Genomic DNA, 21,186 nt, shown 5'->3' on the forward strand with positions numbered 1-21,186 from the left:
TAGATTATGCTTATGGCCAACAAGTTGATGACAGGGATTGATCACCAGGGTAGCGACTCAGGGACACTGTCAACTTTCCGCGAGATTGCTTCTTTTCTATTCTTTCCATCGCAGCATGTTTATTGTTAAGTTACAAAATGCTATATTGAATACTTATGCCAATACTTTATCTCAGCATGTTAATGTATAGTATGGCTCTTCGAGCACAATGTTGGCAAAATCCGATAAAGTATGTTCTTAAAAAAAAACAAAAGGGTATCAAAAAGCAAAAAATCCAGGTGGAATAAATGGGCAGAACCCATTGCCTTACAAATCTCAATTTACAAGATCCACCATGCGAAATTAACATTCTCCACTACCCTTGGTCTGCACCTTAAACAGTCGTCTCTCTGCAGTTTTTCTAAATCGAAAGCCTTTCTTCAGTCCAAATTTAAGAAGCAGTTTTCACTACATTTGGATGCCAAAACTAGTGTGCAGGTTGACCTAGGGGCAGCTCCGTCACTATGGCGGAGGAGCGTCGCCCCACTGCTTTTAAGCAGTATGAAGGAGAGAAACATACAGTCGCGGCCCGTGGAGGGTGTTCCGTGGGGCGGAAAGGCGGGGCGGGGGAGGGGCAGGGAGGGGAGTTCTAAAAACCGGAATATGGATAATTGCAGGTAAGTAAACAATTAAATAAATAAAACGAATTTCGTAGCGCGCGCTGCATTGCATTTTGTGATGCAGGTCGCGCAAAGAAATTCGTTTTTATTTATTTAATCGTTTACTTACCTGCAATTATCCATATTCCGGTTTTTAGAACCCCCCCCACCCTGCCCCTCACCCACCCCGCCCCTCCCCCACCCCACCTTTCCACCCCACGGAACTCCCTCCACGGGCTGCGGCTGGAAACATAAAGTAATAATAACTTTAAGTTATTATCATTTTATGCTTCCTGACATGACCTGCTGCTTTGCGGCAGGCGGGTGGGCGGGTCAGCTCTGCTCTCTGAGCAGGGCAGGGGAGGAGAGGTTTGCCCACTCCAGAGTGCGCAGTGACTGTTTGGTCGGCCCTCTCAGGCCCCCCAAACCAGTCATGCACATGTCCCTGTTCTCCATGCAGGCTGCATTACAGCCTGCATGGGGAACATGCCCACCGCTCCAGCCCCTGGCTGAGCGCTGTGTCACGGCGCTCAGACCAATCACAACGCTCCATTGGAGCATTTTGATTGGCTTTGGGGTGGGAGACTGGCTGCCTGCTTCCTGTTCCAGTCAGAGGCAGGAGAGCAGGAGCACAGAAGACGCGGGACCCAGCCTTGAGGTAAGTTGAGATTTTCTTTTTTATTATTTCGGCCCCCCCTGCCCATGCGACACCACCGGTGACCCCCCCCCCCCCCCCGCGAACCCTCACCGTGAAACCCGCCCTGCCTCCCAACCCGCGAACCATGCCGGCCGCCGCTGTCCAGTTGTCAGATCCTCTGCCCCGAAGGGTTAAACAAGCTGAGTGAGATACAAATTATATATATATCCGACCTTTGTCATATACAGTCTTCAACATCTAATCCTCAAACCTCAACCTTAGTGGACTTTAAGACATGGACCCAAAGATGTTCACTCTGCTGCAATCCAGGCCTCAATCAGCCTCATTTGACACTCTCAGAGCACTCAGTCACTCAAGTTGAGTGTCCATCATGTTCAATGAGTATCTTCACTCCATATTTAGATTACCATCCATCCTCATAACCTGTCAGAAAACCCATGAAAAGCAGTTGGTGCCTGAGATCAGCACAAGTCAGTGTCGGGAACAGAAAAAACAATGACTTCATGGGAATGGAGAGTCCTTGAGCAATACTATATTGTGGTGCTTCCCATGTAACACTTTTGTCATGTAAAGTCATTGGTTTGAATGTCTTGAAAATTTGTGTTGTGATCTCCTAAGTTATCATCAGTTTTCATACTCTGAATGGCACTTATGCTAACTTAAGTTTTCCATTTGTTTTTCAGTGCACGTTGTACACCGCTAACGGTAAGTACGCTTAGAGTTCTACTCAATCCTACTACAAGCTTAAACTTTTTTAAAGTTTTCACATTGACAGTAAGTGTGAGTGTGTCCACTAGCTGTGAAATCTCTCCTTCTCAAACACTTGCTGTGGTCAATGTCTTACAAACAGTAGATCTATGGCCTCCCTGTCCTACAGTGGGAGATTTCACTAAATATGGCAAACTGTGCCCAATACCAGGTACATTTAACATGACCATTGCTGTGCTTAATCAACTACAGCTCACCTTCATAGACCAATTCAGGACACACTTAAATGCTATTCAGAGGGAACACTGCTTAGGCGCTTTTAAGTGGAGAGGTTACCCCCAACCACTAGATTGAGATATTTTAGGTGTCCCATCCCTTATGGACGTACAAAGAAAGGGGAAATACTTTTCGACTGACAGGAGGCAGGCGTGTGGGTTATACGAAGAGGCCAACAGTAGTTTGTCAGAGATCGAAAGCTTTGTAATCTAATAGGTTTGAAAAAAAAGTAGTTTGACAATTGATTTAAAAAGACACTCCGAAAAAAATGACAATTTGCTGACCTTTTTTGAGTAACACAAATGAAAAAAACCTGTGATGTTTCACTTATTTTGCTGACATTTTCCACAAAACTTCCATTTGTAGGGATGTTTTTATTTAGAATTCGTTTCCTGACATTTTTTTTTAAATACAATTCATCAACGTCGAGAAGTTCTTTTTTCCCCATGACTAATTATAAAGTCACGGAGTCAGTGTAGGTAGAAAGATGGTGGCACATGATTTACAAAGTTCACCTTTTATCTACTTACTCGAGTCTGGCCAATTTCTTTTTTTTTTATTTTTTTTATTTTTGTAGAGCAGAGCAGGAAGACATTCCAACATTATATAATATAATTGATCGTCAGGAGTAAAAATCGACAATTTACCAATAATATACACTTTTATTCATTTGTCAACTTGAACCCATATAAAATAAATAGTCATACCAATTAATCAAAATACTTTAAATGACAACGGGAGTCTGACAGGACCATATAATGATTTAAAAATACCACATAATCGTGCTACAAGAAACAAAAAAAATTCTAAAGTGCTGAAGTGCTATAAATACAAATTGCCTCCTGATGAGCATAGTTACAAATACTGTTTACATTATTACATCCTCAGGATCACCACTAATTGATAACCTTATTCGCTGCTACCCATGATCATAGAGTGTTAGCGAGCAAGCAACAAAATAGATCCATACACGAGTGTTGAAAGCCTTATACCTATGCTAAAAATGGCAACATTAAAGTGCGATCGTACCTTCTCTTAAATATAGGGACATAAAGTGCAATGTGCTAAGGTGCTAGGTTTCTATCATTGTTTCCTAATTATAAAAAAAACTTCCAAACAACTGTGAACTTTTTTTTAAAATGGCGACATTAAAGTGCAATCGTACCTTCCCTTAAATATAGGAACATAAAGTGCAGTATGCATAGTTACCAACACTGTTTACATTATTACATCCTCAGGATCATCACTAATTGAAAACCTTATTCGCTTCTACCCATGATCATCGAGTGCTAGCGAGCAAGCAACAAAATAGATCCATTAACAAGTGTTGAAAACCTTATACCTATGTTAAAAAACGGCGACATTAAAGTGCAATCGTACCTTCCCTTAAATATAGGGACATAAAGTGCAGTGTGCTAAGGTGCTAGGTTTCTAGAGTCTGGGAAATTTCTTGCTGGTAATCTCGCAAATTTCAGTCGCTTTTTATATAATTCATCAATGCAAAAACAGACAATTCAGGTAGCCCGGACCGGCCCGCAAAACACGACTATATATATATATATATATATATATATATATATATATATATATATATATATATATATATATATATAAAGCTGCGGACATCACTGGCCCCCATCTCGGCAGTTGTGCACACGTGGCAGCCCAATACTATCCAAACCACACGTGTAAATTATAGAATAAAGGGCGCACTCCAAAGTTTAATGTGCAAGCTTGATTAATTTCATTAAATTCATAAACTAGCCTCACTTTATGGATTTGATGGAATAAATCGATTTTGCAGATTAAACTTCGGAGTAGGCACTGTCTTCTATAATTAGACACGTCGTTTGTGTGTGTGCCCTCATACACACACACACGCACACGAATAAATATAATTTTATTTCGGTGGCAAAGATAACGCTTCCAAACTCAGAGGATCTTGTTCACATAAAACCGATGTTTAAAAGGTGCACGTTTTATGCAAATGCATAAAAACATCACCAATGGACTTTCAAAACACATGCCAAACAGAGCATAATGATATAGATAGGTAAACGATATTATTTTCTACAAAAATAGATGAAAGGTGTCTCACCTGGCAATAACCCCAATCCTGCATAATGATGTGGATAGATAAAAATCCACTGATAAATTCATGGTTACAATATTAAAAAACTGTTCGACAGAGTGTTACATTCCTTCGTAAATTAAAGTTCCATATCTATGTGTTTTGTTACATATCCAAAATGTTTATCATTTTATTTCCTAAAATACACCATATAACTCTAGAAATATAGTTCTATAATCCAACAGAATGCTTCCAAATAAATTGTGTAGTCAGATAGGCGTCCCCAAAATATTACACAAAGTGTTCAGAGCAAATTATCAACAAACTAGCCATACTTATATAGCTATATATGCGGAAATCTAATATTATCTACTCGCCAGTAGATAGTTATCGTTAGGACCCTGTTTCCATAGGAAATCCGCAACATTCTATTTGGAATAACTTTGGCGCCGGTCGATGAATCCTCGCGAAATTTTCCAAATAGGTGGGGCGCTACGCTCCGCTCCTACCCTGAAAGTCTCGGGGGGATTCGTCAAGCAGGGGCTGAGATAAAAGGGGGGTCCCAAAACGCGTTTTTCCCATGCATTTTTCCATAGGACCTTTAGACACAGCTACAGCCCGAACGGCTGAACAGAGTTACTTGAAATTTGGCAGAGAGGTAGTCCTCAGGTCAAGGAAGTGCCTTTTGTAGGTCTGGTGTAAATCTGTTCAGTAGTTCCTGAGAAAATAGCATTTAAATCAATATATATATCTGAGCCAGCTTACGGTGCGCTTACCGTGCGCTTACGGTAAGCTTACCGTACGCGTACGGTGCCGTGCGCGAGCGCGATTCTGATTGGCTGTTAGATCTTAGTAAACATTCGAATCGTTCGAAACCAGGAAGCGGCGGCCGCCATTTTCTCTCTCGCACTCTGAGGGGGGGAGGAAAAACAAAGGCAAAAAACATGTAAAGGGACTGTTTAGACAGCTCCTAACCACCTAGCCTTGATTAATGTGTCCCCAAAGATCCCCCAAGGCCAAAAATACTTTTTTTTTTTTTTTACGAAAAATCGCCGATTACGCGTACGGTAAAAAAAAAAAAAAAAAAAAAAAATTATCCACACTCTCCCCACCCCGTGTGCAAATGGAGCCCGAAGTGCACCATTTGTACATGGCATATGGGTCCAAAAAAAATGTAAAAGCTTACCTTTCACAACGAAGCGCATATTATGTCCTCCATGTGCGCACGGTGCGCGAAGCGCATCGTGCGTACATGGCCCATCCACGGCACTAACTGGGTAAAGTGGGCGCGCGGTGCGCGAAGCGCACCGCGTGCTCACTGTGCGCGCACGGTGCGCGAAGCGCACCGTGCGCGCACGGAACGAACTGCGTTAAGTGGGCGCGCACGCCACGAATGGGGTAAAGTAACTTAGCATTTAAAAAACCGTACAAATTCACTGAAAAAACCATAGGTTTCACACACGTTATAGTTAGGAATTAGCATTTAAAAAACCTTGCAAATTCAGTGAAAAAACCATAGGTTTCACACATGTTATAGTTAGCTGGACATTTTACTGATAAAAAACCAATGCAATTCCCCCGTTATAGTTAGTGCAGGCAACTATAACTCACGCGACCGCAATCCTCTGCTGATGACATATGTGTCTTTATGAAAAAATATATTTGTAATATATGTATAGCTAAAATTTAATGGAAGAAGACATGGGCAAATAATTGTCTAAATACAGTATTAGCATCAGCAGAGGATTGCGGTCGCGTGAGTTATAGTTGCCTGCACTAACTATAACGGGGGAATTTCATTGGTTTTTTATCAGTAAAATGTCCAGCTAACTATAACATGTGTGAAACCTATGGTTTTTTCACTGAATATATATATATACATATATATATACATATATATATATATAGTCTAAGCACATCAAAAAATGCTTTTCCTATGGAAACTAGGTTCTATCTGTAACTATCTACTGTCGACCGTCAGTAGATAATATATATTTTATATGTATTTTTTTGGGTCAGTTGCTGACTTGGTGTAGACAGGAAGTGGAGTGCCATTGATCGGTTTGAAAATGCCAGCACTTTCTGAAGCCCTGTGTACCTCTGATGGTTGTTAAAAGATCAGTATAAGGAGCTTGTGATATACTTTTGACGCCAGTGCAAGATTTGTGTTTGACACTTTTCTTCTGTTTTTCCCATTCCAGGCACAGCACTATGTAATGGTTTCGTCGACAGGTAAGAATTTATTACGGCAAAGTTATTTTTAATAATTTTAGCCAACCTACCGTTAAAATACCACAAGACCAATGGACACATCAACGTCCCTCACCACTACTAAAACTTGTGGAAACGTTTATAGAGCTTCAAGGCGAAAAATGTTTGAACAGCACAAACAAATTAACTTAGGAAGCTGATGGACCCTATATCTTCTCACTTCAAATGGCCAGTGTAAAAAAATGAACGGGCAAGCCAAGCAATGCTTTATTTGAGACAGTGGTTTCCGGTGCTCGGCACCTGCACTTAAATGTGTGAACACCTGTGCTTTAAACAGTCTGCCACAAGGTGGGGATGTGTGGCTAATTTCGAGATGGCCATTAAAACAGGTCATTTTTACTACAATATACATAAAAAATGACAATTACCTGTCACCCAAGCCATTCTTACGGCTTTGAAGGCCTGAAATAGTCTGAATTGTCACACTTGTACGAGTGTAAGGGTTAGTAGTTGTGTTGTTAGTATCATTGGCAGCATGGTAAAAGATGCAGTGGCCTCCTGACGACAGCCCTGGCACTTATTTTTTTACAAAGTAAGCACTGGTGCCAAGCAAAAGATGTATAGTACTCTGCTGGGTAAGGAGCTGGAAATGGCTCACCTAATGAAGGGCCAACAACCACACTTAGACACCCCCCCCCCGCCGCAGGCTTATTTATAAGTAGAGTCGGTGCAGGTGGTGCAGCCTTTCAAAATTTTGGGGTTGAAAATGTTGCGACAATTTCCTTTAGGGAATATTAACTGAATACACCTTGTATCATGCTCTGCAAAATGTGACAACATTTTAAAGAAACTATTATCAGAGGTGTGATTACATCATGTTCTTGCAGCTTTTCCCTTATTAAACAAAAAAAGCTAGATTTAGAACCTCAGCGCTGCTCTTCTTCAGGTGTTCAAGCTACAGGTTCACAAGAGTTAGGGCTGGATTACGAGTCTGGCGGTCCTGCGGCAATGCCTTTCTAAGACATACATGGATGCCTTTGAAAGGCACCGCCTCAGGGCCGCCACGCCGCCCGCCAGACCACAATAAACTTGTAATCTGGCAGGCGGTGGCCCTGTTTGGCGGTTTTGGCAGTTCTGGCGGAGGTGAGACTGCCAAACTCGTAATCGGGCCCTAAGTCCAGATGGCGGTTGGGTGTTGCTTTGGAAGACAGATGCTTGTCAATCATAAATGACGCCCAGCTGCTGCGATAAAGTGTTTTTACAGACATTTCATCATTTGCCTTCTTTTTCCTTTTAGTAATGGCCTAGCGGGTCAGTTGGCAGGTGTATTCAGCGAAAGTGAAGCCTGTACGCACTCCATCAAAGACTACGCTTGTGTCACAGTGAGTACCGCCCACAACTATCACTGCTCCTCACAACAATGAACCTATTGAATGCTGCTGCACTTGGTGTACTTTCTGGTGGAGAGTAGATTGACATTTTGGATAAAATACTCCAGTAGAGCATTTTGGCCTCTCTGAATTCCAAGAAATGATCTGATAAGAAGGGGTGGAGGCAAATTTCAGCACTTAAAGTTCTCCTTTGTTGTCAACAAAATGCCCACAGTCAACTAAGAGTCCATCCATCTAAGGCCTAACTGGTGGATTCATGACAACCTTTTTAAAAGAATCGAGTGAACACCATTGGAAGGACTCAGCACCTCAGGTTCTACGAAGGCGCTGACTATCTTTTCAAAGTACAAGTAAAAATTCCAGACACTGATCCTTACGAACATTGAAGATGAGAATATTGAATTTAGCTCTGCACCTCGCACTGATCCCCCCTGTCAAATAACCGTAGATATAAATGAATGGAATTGCTACTTTTTGGCATCTGCCGTTCAAGCCTCATATTTCGAGATTAAAGTTTCCTCTTTATCACCTTGCCTGTGCTTGCTCATAGAGTAGCCAGAGAATGTAACAGAACGTGTCAATCATCACTCCTTCAAGAGGATATGGCCTAGCGGCTACTGCGATCTACCTCGGAGCTGGGGAACCAGGTTCGAGTATCGGCAACGACATTCAACCAGCATCCTGTGATTCAGGGCAAATCACTTAATCTCTCGTGCCTTCCAAAACAAGCATGTGCAATGCAATCGGTCTCGCCTTTGGGACCTTATATGTATTTAGCTATGCAACAAATTAGCCTGGGTGCTGAAACATCTACTGTTCTTTACCATTGAGCGAAAGTAAGCACCAAACTGCGTGACACGCCAGGTATGGGTACACATGGAGTCAGATATTGCCTTTCAGCAGAAAATAGTATAATCCAAAGCTCTGTTTTTAATATAAAACCAGGGCCTTCGGTGGCCATATCACTGAAAATACAAGATTTGGAAAAAAATATTATTGTCTACGGGTGCTCGTGGAAGGCAATTACTACGGACTAGAATCTAGAGAATGCTAAAGTGATTCTGGTATTTTACTGACCTCTGCTGGTCGTTTTCTATCAAGAAAGTTAAATAGAGGCAGTTGAACAAAACAAAAAAGTCCCTAATCGGAAGCAGACAAGTCCTAGGGCTGATCTCCAGAGCCCACAAAGTACATAAACATATAAGTATATAATAAGTATATACAAGAGGTCTTGAATGGTCGACCTAAAACAAATGAATGTGCCCTTGTGTAAGGTGACTGGTGCTCATGTAATGCAATGTGGTACCGGACACCTTTGGGTCGAGTTTGCGCTATATAAAAACCTGTTAAAAAAAAAAACGCTCCATGTGTGCATCTCATTTAAACAAAGGGGACATTTTTGGGCAAATAATATGGGTTGTAATTCGGGTGGGTGCAACCCCTTAGGACTTCCCTTCCACACTCTTTGTGAAATGCAATTGTAAATTGATACTTGTATAGCGCACTACTCACCCGCAAGGGTCTCAAGGCACTTGTATGAATACCGCTGTGGAACCCATCCTGGCTTTCCCTGTGAGGTGTCCACTCCTGGGCACCCTCAAGGTGGAGGCCAGGCATCTTTAGCGTTGTGGGTGCCGTTGTGGAGATTGAGCAAGCTATTGCCCAGAGTTGCACTCCATGATTGAAATAGGCACCGAGGCGAGAATTATCAGGTCCGTGGAATTTTTGAGCCCAAGACCCACCGAGGCTGGGAATTGAACCCTGGTCCCGGGCCAGACCTCTGCATCAGGGTCTGCCGCTCTAACCATTGAGCCACACTTCTCCACGTTGAAAACTTTACAAATGTGCTGCTAGTTTTAGCCACGAAGAACGGTGATGGAAAAATGAGCCACACGCCATTTATTTTGCAACACTATTTGTCATTCAACCCAATTGCTCGTACACTTTGCCTGCAAAAGGGCATATGCCAGAAAACTTTACTATGAATAAATGAAAAAACCAGAGGAAAGCATTACAATTTCAGAGTTCAGAATCCAAACTTCAAAAAATGTCAAGGGCAGAAAAAAAAATCTGTCTATCACTACTTCCAAGTCAGTTCACAGCAAAGTCCAGAACATTTTAAACGAAATGTAATTGAAAGAAACCAAATAATGTTTCAAGTAAACAACAAAATATCTAAGTCAAAGAAATGATATCTGATCTTTTCAGGATTAGTACTGACTCACAGACAAATGTCATTGGTGGAACAAGCTTTTGAAATAGTATTTAAACACCTAACAGCGCCTGAGAAATCACCCTTGATGTAAATAAACATAGACACCAATTAACTGTCTGGGGCTATCTATGGTTTAATTAACATGACATATTGTGGGCATATATTTTAACAAGAAAAGGATTCTCTCTTGCTCCTTTTAGAAGGTCCCACCCTTTACCTCACTCCAGCTCTACTTCTCTTTATCTAACCTCCTTTGCTTTCTCTCAGAGACCCCCTTGGTAGAACCACAGTAGAAGGAATGAAGAGGGGATCTCTCTACTGAGGGAGCAGTGCTCATAGATGCAGGTTTCAGTGGAAGCAAAGGAGTAGGCAAACATTTTGAATGCCCCCCCCTTTTGACTCGTACTGATAATGACACCAACGATTAGGTGCAACCCTACCCAGAAGAATCATTCCCCTTGCATCTATCCACCCAACCATTCACTCTTCCTTTCAACTTTGCCTACATCCTTTCATTTTCCCATCCATTATTTAATCTTTACACCATCCATTCATCCTTTCAGCCTTTTAGCCATTGATGTCTTGCCACCCACCATCTTTTTTTTTTACAATTCCTTAATTTCACCCTTCCCTCCATCTTTCCTTCTCGCCTTTCACTTTTCCTTCCACCTTTCCTTTCACATGTCTTTTTCTCTACCTTTCGTTCGTTCACTCTTCCATACTTATCATCTTCTTTCTTGTGCCTTACTAATTAACCCTCTTTCTTTTATTTCATTTTCTTCTCACCTTTCTCTCTCACTTGATTTTTCCATTTGTCTCTCAATTGTCCCCATTATAATTAATTTTCCTCCTCCATCTCCTTTACTGCACTTACCTCATTTGTCAATGTTTGCCTCAAACCCCTCCGCTGTACAAAACTGCGTTCTTATGAGCTACTTTGTTGGCAGACGGACGAGGGCCCTAAAGAATTAACAAACATTTGTTTGTTTGTAACAAACATAGTGGGGCCCGGCTTACTAGCCCACTAGGCCCTGGGGCAACGGCAGCTACAGATGATAAAGTGGGGATTCACTATGCCGCTGAGTAAAATAATCTAGGTCCAGCCGCTCTACACACTGGAGGTACAATACTTTATGGTCAACCCAATTTAAGACACTATGGAAGATAAGTCGATATTCTTATTGGAAGTGAAATAGGGGAAAAGGAAGAAGTAAGAAAACCAGCAACCTGTTGGGGCCTCTCTGTAAGCGTGGACTTGCAGATCCATTTATTTACTGGTTCATCGCAATGGCCATCACACTCTCTGGAGAGTTGAACTACAATGTACATAACTATGGGGCTTACCCCAGTCATTCTGAGAAACACAGGCGCCTCAATGAGCCAGCACAAGTAAACTGTGGTATGAAGGCTGAGGTCTGGACATAGGACGTCAGATATCTGGCTGGCCATGTGAATCTTCTTCGTTGGAAGTAATTAGCTGTTCATTCTCTTCCCGCTTCTTTATCCACACATTTTCACAGGCTTTAGGAAGAAAAGTGGGATGTCCTTAAGGTTTTCTAATTCATTATCATGTTTTAGTTGAGCAAAAGCATAACATCGCCCAGAACTGGCAGTTGAGAAGTAGCCTATGTGACCGACCTCTACACGCCTTGTCCAGAGAGCTCCCATTGTGAGACTAAGCCACTTTGAAGACATGGTGACACTCCCACAAATCCATGTACAGACAATTCCGCAAATAAGCCACCCATTAATTAAAATAATAAGCCCCAGTAGACTCCATCCTCTCTGCCAACAAAATTGACCCTGCAAACGCAAACCCTTCTGAAGCTCAAAATCCATATGCAGTTCAACATCCATATGTAGTTCAAAATCCATATGCAGTTCAAAATCCATATGCAATTCAAAATCCATATGCAGTTCAAAATCCATATGCAATTCAAAATCCATATGCAGTTCAAAATCCATATGTAGTTCAAAATCCATATGCAGTTCAAAATCCATATGCAGTTTCCCGGATCAGGGACCTGGACTTTGAGACCTACACTCTTGTCCAAATGAATCCCCCAAATAAACTGTAGCAGAGCCACTATTATCCCCCAAGGCACCACCTCTTCAACTGGGGAACAACCAAAATGCTTCAGATCATCTTGTTGCCCTGTATCAAGGCTTCTCAACCTTCACCTCCATGCTCTGGGACTGAAGGAGTTGCTCTGCACTGTCTACCATTATGTGCTTCCAAGGCATGTGGCGGGAACTTGAGTAGAATCTCCTTGTACTGACAGTCAGTCTTTGTTGTTCAGTAAACAGTGTCTGATGGTTCTTTCTGTTTGTTTCAGCCCTCGGTTCCACCCAACATAGTGGCTGCTGCTCTCAAATGTGCCATCACAGACCCTGCATCTGATGGGAATCCAGCATACGCCATCCTGCTCTTCAACAAGCTCTCTCTAGACGATTTCAGGGTCGCTTTGAATGTGCTGGACACACAGGTACAGTATTCACGACATGGCACACAAATGACTGTCTTTCGACTCAGCAATATCCCCATATAGACTCAACTGCTCAACCAGCAACCATGCATAGAAGAATTTCCAGGTCAAAGGTTAGCTGGGCTTCAAGTGTGCGAGAGAGGAGGACTCTGGCAGACACCAGTTAACCGGTCTGAGTTACCTCTGGGGATGTGGGGTCTGAGGTATTGCGGGAAGGCAGAGGGGGATTGACATATTTAGGCTTATATATACAAGGACACTGAGAGTAGAGAATTAGAAATAGAATTGTATAACCAGCTCTTGAAATAGAAATGTCAAGAGCTGGTTATAAAGAGGGCTTCCTTGCCACAGTAAGCTCACCTTTGACCCCTCTGCATTCAGAATATGCTCATTTGTCATCCACGAAATATATTTAACATCATATTTTAAGGGGGAGGAGCCAAGATGGCGACCGGAGCAGACGCTTGAGCGCCCGGCTCCGTCGGCCCTTGGCCCCGGACTATTATCCTGATTCCTATCCTTGCCGATTCTCGAGGTGAAACGTGTACGACGACGCGCTGTCCACGCCGCCACTTCCCCGAAGTCTCAGCCCGCCCGGATGCCGGAGTTTTTGGTGCTTTTGTTCTCCACCCTGGACCCCTGCTCCATTGTGGCCTTTGCCGGCCCCCAGGAAGCTCCGCAGTCCCCGGACCCGCTAGCGCAAATCCGAGCCCCGCGGTCCCGACCTCACCTAACACCACGGACTGTCGCCAGATGAGCCTGGGGAGGGACGGCCAGACACCTCCTGCACCCTGCGCCTGAAGGGCTGGGGCTGTAGGGTAAGCCCCGGTGAGGCGAGTCTCCTGCCCCGATCTGTGGACCGCGCTGTGGGAGGCTGCTGACCCCCTTCTTCTATTGCCTAGTCGGCTGCAAAGAGAACCCGAGGGAAGGGAGGCGAATGTTGGCTTTTCCAGTTGCGGTGCAGACCTGAGGGGAACTGACTCCTTGCTACGACCCCCCCCCCTGGCCATTGTGCCGTCCGGCGGTAAAACATGGCGTTGTTTGCCTGCTCGCGGCTGGGGGGTGATACTCCGGTCTTGCCCGCTGCCCGCTTCGCCCTCCCTCCACCAGACACCAGCTCCACAGTGCCGTCCCGGATTGCTGCCGATGTGGGGGTGCAGCTCCCGCTGACATGCGGCTCCGTACTGGCCGTCCTGCGGGACTTTCGTTTACAAATGTTTGCTCGCTTTCAGGCGCTAAGTGAGCAGTTTGACTCCCTGTTGTCGGCTGCGGGCCGTGAGCGCTCCGTCTGTCATCAACACGGCGTGGGTCCGCCAGTGCTTTAGTCCTCTTGCGGGGACGCAACGGCTGTGTGTGATCGTGCTACACTGGTGCCTGCATCTGGCTTTCCCGGCACCCAGGATCAATTGCTCTTCAGCTTAACAGCGGATACTTTGTTTCCCCGTTCATTGCTGCCTGCTTCATTGTTGCCTGCCCCACCGCGTCTGCAAGAGTATCCAGCTGAGCAACACCTAACATCCTCGAGGAATCGTTCACGGTGGCCTACTGCTTCTTTTCTGTGGAACTCCTGTACTTTACATGCCATGTCTGGACTTTATGTGGTGCACAAAGGGACCTCTACAGATGGTCGGCGGCCATTTTGGGATTCTACTTCACCATCTTCTCCCAAACGGCCATATTGTCTTTGTCTGCACGGGCTGCGGGGCCTTCATGTAGGGGCTGGCTTAATCTCAAGCCCGCGATCGGGCCAGGGCTAGACTGATTAATATCGCCATGGTTTCACGGAGGGGCTGGACTGGGACTGGAACTGTATGTGTACTTTGTGCGCATTCGTCGCGATTCGTCTTTCTTCATCTAAATTGTTGTGACAATTCATTTTCACACGACCGCTTTTGGGGTAGTGGGTTCTCAGTGTGTGGAAGCCAAAGATGGCCGATGGTTCAGGGCGCTCTGATGATACGTAGGCTCCTCCCCACCTTCTTCTTTTTGGGAGTTTAGATTAGAATAGTCCTATTCTTTTCTCACCCCCTTTAACATAGGTGTATTGTTTTCTTATCTTTCTTTACTTTATTCTTACTCTCTTTCTTGTCTATATTTCGGGTTTATTGGGCGACAGGCACTATGCTGGGGGGGGGGAAGGCCGTAGCCTCCGCATTGGTGTAGGGTGGGGGGGTAACTTACTGTTTCTAATTAGTTCTATGGGCCTTTTTTCTCTTTATGTTTCTGCGCTATACTTGTTTCGATTCTGGGTCCGGGTGGGGGGTTGACTGAGTGGGGGCGGCACTGGAGGGGTGCGTAATTGCTCATGTGACTATCCTGTTATATAACTGCATTGCCTCACTGCCTGTGATTTTACTTCCATTGCTGCTTTAATGATGCTGCTGCTCTCCTGTGTGGTGAAGATAGCGTGCGGACTCGAATCTCCTTGGTTCTTATTCTTCACTGACTATTTCCCTGATAAACTTATTTTGAAAACTTTAAAATTAACCTTCACTTCTCCTTTCCCTGGGGTCAAGGATCTCTCCAGTGTATGTGTCATAAATCATCGCTAACCTTGACCGTTGAAGCACAGGGGCCGTAATGTTTGTATCAGTGCTTAACCGTATCGTGGCCGGCCTGAAGGTTGTAGGCCCGTATTTGTTCTTTTAATATGCACGAATAAAGGTTTTTAAAAAAAATAAATAAAAAAAAAAAAACATCATATTTTAAGACAGTGTTATTGCATGGGCAGTCAACAGCTTGCAGAAATAATTCTTTTGTCAGACTAGCTCTTGTTTTTGGTGGCTAGTTTCTAATATAAGTGCACATATGATTTTCACAAGACAGTGATGCACAGTGTGTCGCCATGCTGTGCGTTTCATTAACGTCACTGCAGCGTCACCAATCTGCGAGGACCTTCTTAAAAAAAAGTGTTTTCTCTGCCACATTGGACCATAGAAAGCTCCTGCAGATCATTTGCATTTTATGCAAATGATAAAATATAGTTTGCAAAGACGTGCCATGAAGTCGACATTTAGAGGATACTGCAATGCGATCATTCAATCATTGAAATGCTCCAGCAGTGTACGATTGGCAGGCGGATCATCGAAAGCACCCTGGCTCCCAGGTGTACCTAGAACTTAAAACGTATTTTTTGCATCCTTGGTTCAGTGGTGGAAGTGGGCAGCACCAGACGTGCTGCTAACCAGTACCCTCTAGGAAAGATTTGGGCCTCAGCACTTATTTTTCACAATTGCAGCTCTTTACATAAATAATTGATATAAATTGCGAAATCAGCATATTTACGATTAATACCACAACCTGGGTAAAAACTGTATGTAGCGCTGTGGATGAGGTAACATACAGAGGGGAAACAACCTTTATAACGCGGCTGTTACACCGCGATACCTTTACAACACGGTTGTTACCACGACCGCGTTGTTAGTGCGCGATGCATTTACATCGCAAGTCATTACAACGAATTCCCCTAGGGAGCGCTGAGGTATTGGAAATTAATTCCAACACCTTATCTACTGCTGCGCAAACTGGAGTAGGAATAGTAAATAATACTATTCCTAAGTCCAGCGCGCCCCCTAGTGGAAGTCGTTGTAAAGACTTGCGATTTAAATGCATTGCGTGCTAACAACGCGGTTGTTGTAAAGACTGCGTTGTAATAGCACGCGATGTAATACTTCACGTAGTAAAGTACTATATTCCATACAGAGACTCGTGCTCTACACAATAAGTGCAAACATACGTAGAGAGTGAACACATGTGTTAAGCTGAGGCGTAACTCACGCCGACAGTCAGGACTGGTCGTAGCAGGCACTGGGCATTATCACGGAGGGCCGGAAGGGTGGGGGCCGGGTTTGGGGGTCGGTTTTGTAGCAGCGCTGCAGTTTTGGCCCCCTGCACCAAAAGCAGCAGCAGTGTTTCCCACCAGCTCCTCCCCCTCCCTCGCTTCACCGATACCTGTCTGTGCACCGTGCATCCTTCACTGAATGAGTAAAGTCCTTGAAACACTTGTGGCTGGCAGTATTAGCAGCAGTGAGTACTTTGCAACATGAAGATTTCATAACAAACCTTAAAGCACAGCCTTCTGCTCCTTACAGCTTTCTGGCGCCCACATCACTCCCCAAGGCAGGGACATGATGATGAAGGCAGCATGGCAGAGGCTACAAGAGGAGAATTCCTTCTCCAACTCAGGATTCCTGTCCATCTGGTTCCAGGAAAGACTGCATTTATACATGCCTGCCATCAACGAGAACATACTCAACTGCATGGCAACTCTGACGTGTGATGGGCTGCAGACCATGTAAGTAGACCGCGCCAGCATCAATCCTAGTAGGTCAGGGTCCATCAGAAAGGCATGCTCTGTAATCAATGCAATCATCTGGCATTGTAAGAACCACTATGGAGCAGCCATGGTCCGTGCAGGTAACAGTGGTGGGGCCGGCTAAGGAGGGGTTGTGAGGGACGAATCAGAGGGGAAATTAATTATTTATTTAGATTTCCCTCTGCATCGCCCCTCGAAATCCCCCCTTACCTGGCCCCACCACCCTTCCCGGACCGCGGCTGCTATGGAGTCCATATGTTATGTTATTCAGTGGATATCTTGTCTCATCAACATCCTAATTGATGTCTACTCCCACAATCCCCACTCAGCAGCTTACCTCTCCATTACCTTCACACGTCCCTCAGATGAAAATGACTTTTTACAGCTCTGTCCTCGTGAAACATGCTTATTTTTAGGTTTACTTCATTGCATCTGAGAAGGCAGCTCCACCATTCAATGGCGGCATTACTGACCAGTTGTCCTCTGTGTAATTCCCAAAGCCAGAGTCCATGTTCAGGACTTACCTCGCTATTCCACACCACGCCCTGTCGAAATAGACTGGAAGGCGTGTTTTGTGCTAACAAAAATGGTCCAAAATTCCAGGTCATGTCATATCGCGGAATTTTGTGTAAGTTTTTACATTTTAAGTAATTTTCGCTAATGGAATTACACAAATTTCGCCCAGGCCTATGATACGGCGGAATTCTGGCGCCTTCAATGTGGGACTCATCTTTAGGGAGCAGAAAGGCTGCATCTTGGCAAATATACTGAAGGGTTGCATGTTGAAATACCGACTTCAGAACCATAATCTGGCCAAAAGATTGGGGACTTAAATATCAAGAAGGTAAGTGCATATAGGTGCAGTTAACCCCTCGACTGGTAAGGACGAGATGGTCTCAGCACCATCGGAGCTGGCTGTGCTGAGGACGAGACCGTCTCGTCCTTAGCACGTACGTGGATACATAAAGTGAAGCCACATACATTTACCTTGTCAATATTCTGGTCTTCAATATTTTTCCCATGATATTCTGGTAGCGCAATGTTCTCGCGTCGATAATAAGGTAGAACATCATATTGACGAGGTCAGGAGCGGAAGATTTACGACTTTCCTATATTGCTACAGGGTGCAGACTCTGGATAACGTGTACGATGAGCTGGAGAACACCACCGTGCTGATGGTGGTTGGATGGATCCAGAGAACCCTTGCTGCGCATGGTAAGTGGGGCATCGGAAAAGAGGGATGCAAACCTTCCAATGTCGAACGAAACCCCGGCTCTTACAAGAGACAGCCATAGCAGCACGAAAGCAAGGGGGGACCCGGAGGTCAAATGAGTTATTTGTAAATCTGTTTTTACCTTTGGATTGGATTGCCCGTTGCTTTTACCATACAGGGCTAACCCTAACCCTTACCCTTATGGTGACTATTACCATTAGTCCATCACCTTCACCACCCCCCCCACCCGTCACTTTTATCCTCTCTCTAACGCTAACTGTTACCCTCAACCTCACCCTCTCTCTTCTCTTAATGAAACCCAGTGCTTTAAATGGGCCGGTACTCACCGGTACTGAGTACCGGCACTTCTGAATTGTCTGGCCGTCAGTACCGGCACTTTTCTTAGGTGAGGGAGAGTACCGGTACCCTCATTGAGAGCACAGCAGGCTCAGGTTACTTATTTCCTCAGGGCAGATGCCGCCCTGCTTCCGAGGAGCTCACAAGTCACTGAGCCCCTCAGTGGCCTTTTGCACAATCGCTGCTGGAGATTCCAGCAGCTCTTACTTGAATGCCCCCAGACTGCAGGGGGTTGAGAGGGCGTGCCTTGCGTCATGCTGTGATCAGCAGGACAGGGTCTAGACAGACCCTGCACTGTTGATCAGGTGCGCAATGGTTATTAGGCTTAAAGTGCTTAATGCCCCGCCACCCCCTTCCTCCATCATGAGTGTGAAATGGGCTGGGGCTGCCAGTCAGTAATCCTGTCCCATTTAAGGAACTGTCTGTACTGGCCGTACTAAAGTGAGCGGCAGCGACAGACAATCCTCTACCTTACCCAAGGCCGTTTTCTTTCTCCATCTTTTTGTTCAGCACAGAGGTTGCTTTCCTTTGTGTGCCCCTCTGTTGAAGCAGGAAACGAAGATGTAAAGTGGATAAATGATGTTTACTAAACGCATTTCTCATGCGTTTTGATATGTGCTATAACTGGTACAGTGGTCATTATGTAACATCATATCTTGCCCCTAGCCCCGCCCATTTGCCACACCTCTAACTAATTTTAATGAGTACCTGCACTTATTTTTTCCCATTTAAAGCACTGATGAAACCTAACTTATAATATTATTCTTTACCTTCCACTAACCCTTTACCTAACATTCCCATCTTCTTGTGTGTGTGTGCATGTGTGCGGAGTTTGTGTGTGTGTGTGTGGGCATGTATAATTCACGCTGTGGGGACTGACTCGATCCTTATAGCGTGGATTAACCTTGTCAAATGTCAGAATCAGACAAACACTATGGGGCAGATTTACAAGCGCCTTGCGCCACTTTTGCGTCACTTTTCCCATCTTAAAAGTGACGCAAAAGTGGCGCAAGGGCCTTGTAAAGCTGCCCCTATCTTTGTGAGGACCGGTGCGTTGTGAGGACCCTTCCCGTAGTGTGTTTAGGTACTTTTGAGCAAGTGTATCAAAAAAGTGAAAGTGCAGTTAGATTTGCCTCGGTCCGCTTTATAACCTACCCTACTATCAAAGCGCGCGTGGAGTTAGAATAGTAATTTGGCCGGTCCTCATAATAATAGGTATGTTATTGGTGGGCGGTGGGGTTTATTGGGGAGGGCGTGTGTGTGTTTGTTTTTAAACACTTGATCACAAGGTCAAAAATACCTTATGCATCGAAGCTGTCAGGGAATTTATTGTTAAAAAGAAAGTTTTGCAACACATTCAAATGTTGAGAAAGTGCAGACATAAAGTGTCTGAGGCGGCTGACTGCATCCGGTTTGTTTCCCTTCAGGTGGTTGTCCCAGGGAGAGCATGGCAGAATGGATTTCCGCCTATTGGAAAGATTTTAGTAACGTCACATCAATATCCGTGTTTATGCAGTCCTGGAGCGGGTTCAATGCGGTAAGCCTTTTTATCCACATAAAGAGCGTAAAGTCATTAGGGTGTATTCAACTTTGGGTACTTTTAGCCAACAGATTTTTAGCACAGCCGCTGCCTGCAGAAATGAGTCTGAAGTAGGTTTATATTCGTGTTTGTCAAATGTGGGTTGGCTAAACATGTGAAATGGATGACTGCCCTCTTGGACCCACGCTGGACACCTCTAACATAGCTGATCCTAATGAGACCCTTACATTGTAACATACAAAAATAGACAGGCTTGGAGAGGAAGGGAGAGGTATAAGGCGGCGAGAGAGCGTGTGATGAGGGGGAGAGGAAGACAGACAGAGAAAGAAATGGAGGCTGAGGAACACCAGAGATAGAAATCTATATAAAAAGAGAGAGGCAACGAGAGAAAGAGATGGGGAAAGACAAATGGAGAGGTCGATCTATAGGAACAATACGACACAGAACGAGAGAAGTAAAAATAAAGGACACAGAACAGAAAAAGAGAAAGATAGTTATAGATCATTTCACAAACCAAAGAAAATGTCCTATTACATGGCTGCTCGAATGTGAGAACAGACTCATAAATAGACTTCTTACCCACGGAGAGAAATGTATACATCCCGGAGAACGATACGCCTGACCAAATCACCACAAACATACAGGGATTCAGCCTTAAACCTCAAACAAACATACGTGAGGAAGAAACTATGGGGCAGATTTACAAGCCCCTTGCGCCGCTGGTGCGACACTTTTAACAAAGGAAAAAGTGACGTACCGGCAGCGCAAGGGGCTTGTAAATAAGCCCCTATATGTATGCCAAGCAGGCAGACGAGGGCCTCATTTATGAGAAGTGACGCATCGCTGCGTGAAAGCAGCGATGCGTCACTTCTCAGTGTGCCCTCCTTGCGACATGCTTGATGCGTCATATTTACAGTATGACGCATCATGTTGCAAGGAGTTACAGATACATCAGTATTTCTGACGTATCTGTAGGCGCAAAAGTGACGCATAGCTGGAGTGTGTCACAGAAGTGACGCAACTCCAGCAATGTGTTCTTTCACATATGGGGTAAGCCCCATGTGAAAGGGCCTGCGTCAGTCTTACGCCTGCTGTGAGGCAGGTGTA

The 21,186-nt window shown here is 44.5% G+C and overlaps 1 protein-coding gene across 1 annotated transcript in view; it reads left to right on the plus strand.

The window, feature by feature from the left end:
- LOC146796676 (uncharacterized) overlaps window positions 1-21,186 on the plus strand; it is a 208,743-nt gene that overhangs the window by 27,525 nt on the left and 160,032 nt on the right. Inside the window, exons 4-10 of the mRNA XM_085629355.1 lie at window positions 1,980-2,001; window positions 6,553-6,583; window positions 7,860-7,944; window positions 12,505-12,654; window positions 16,746-16,948; window positions 18,093-18,184; window positions 19,967-20,076. Coding sequence (XP_085485481.1) covers window positions 1,980-2,001; window positions 6,553-6,583; window positions 7,860-7,944; window positions 12,505-12,654; window positions 16,746-16,948; window positions 18,093-18,184; window positions 19,967-20,076 — 693 coding nt within the window. The remainder of the gene's footprint in view (window positions 1-1,979; window positions 2,002-6,552; window positions 6,584-7,859; window positions 7,945-12,504; window positions 12,655-16,745; window positions 16,949-18,092; window positions 18,185-19,966; window positions 20,077-21,186) is intronic.

Source organism: Triturus cristatus, chromosome 10, assembly GCF_964204655.1.
Source record: "Triturus cristatus chromosome 10, aTriCri1.1, whole genome shotgun sequence".
NCBI lineage: Eukaryota > Metazoa > Chordata > Amphibia > Caudata > Salamandridae > Triturus > Triturus cristatus.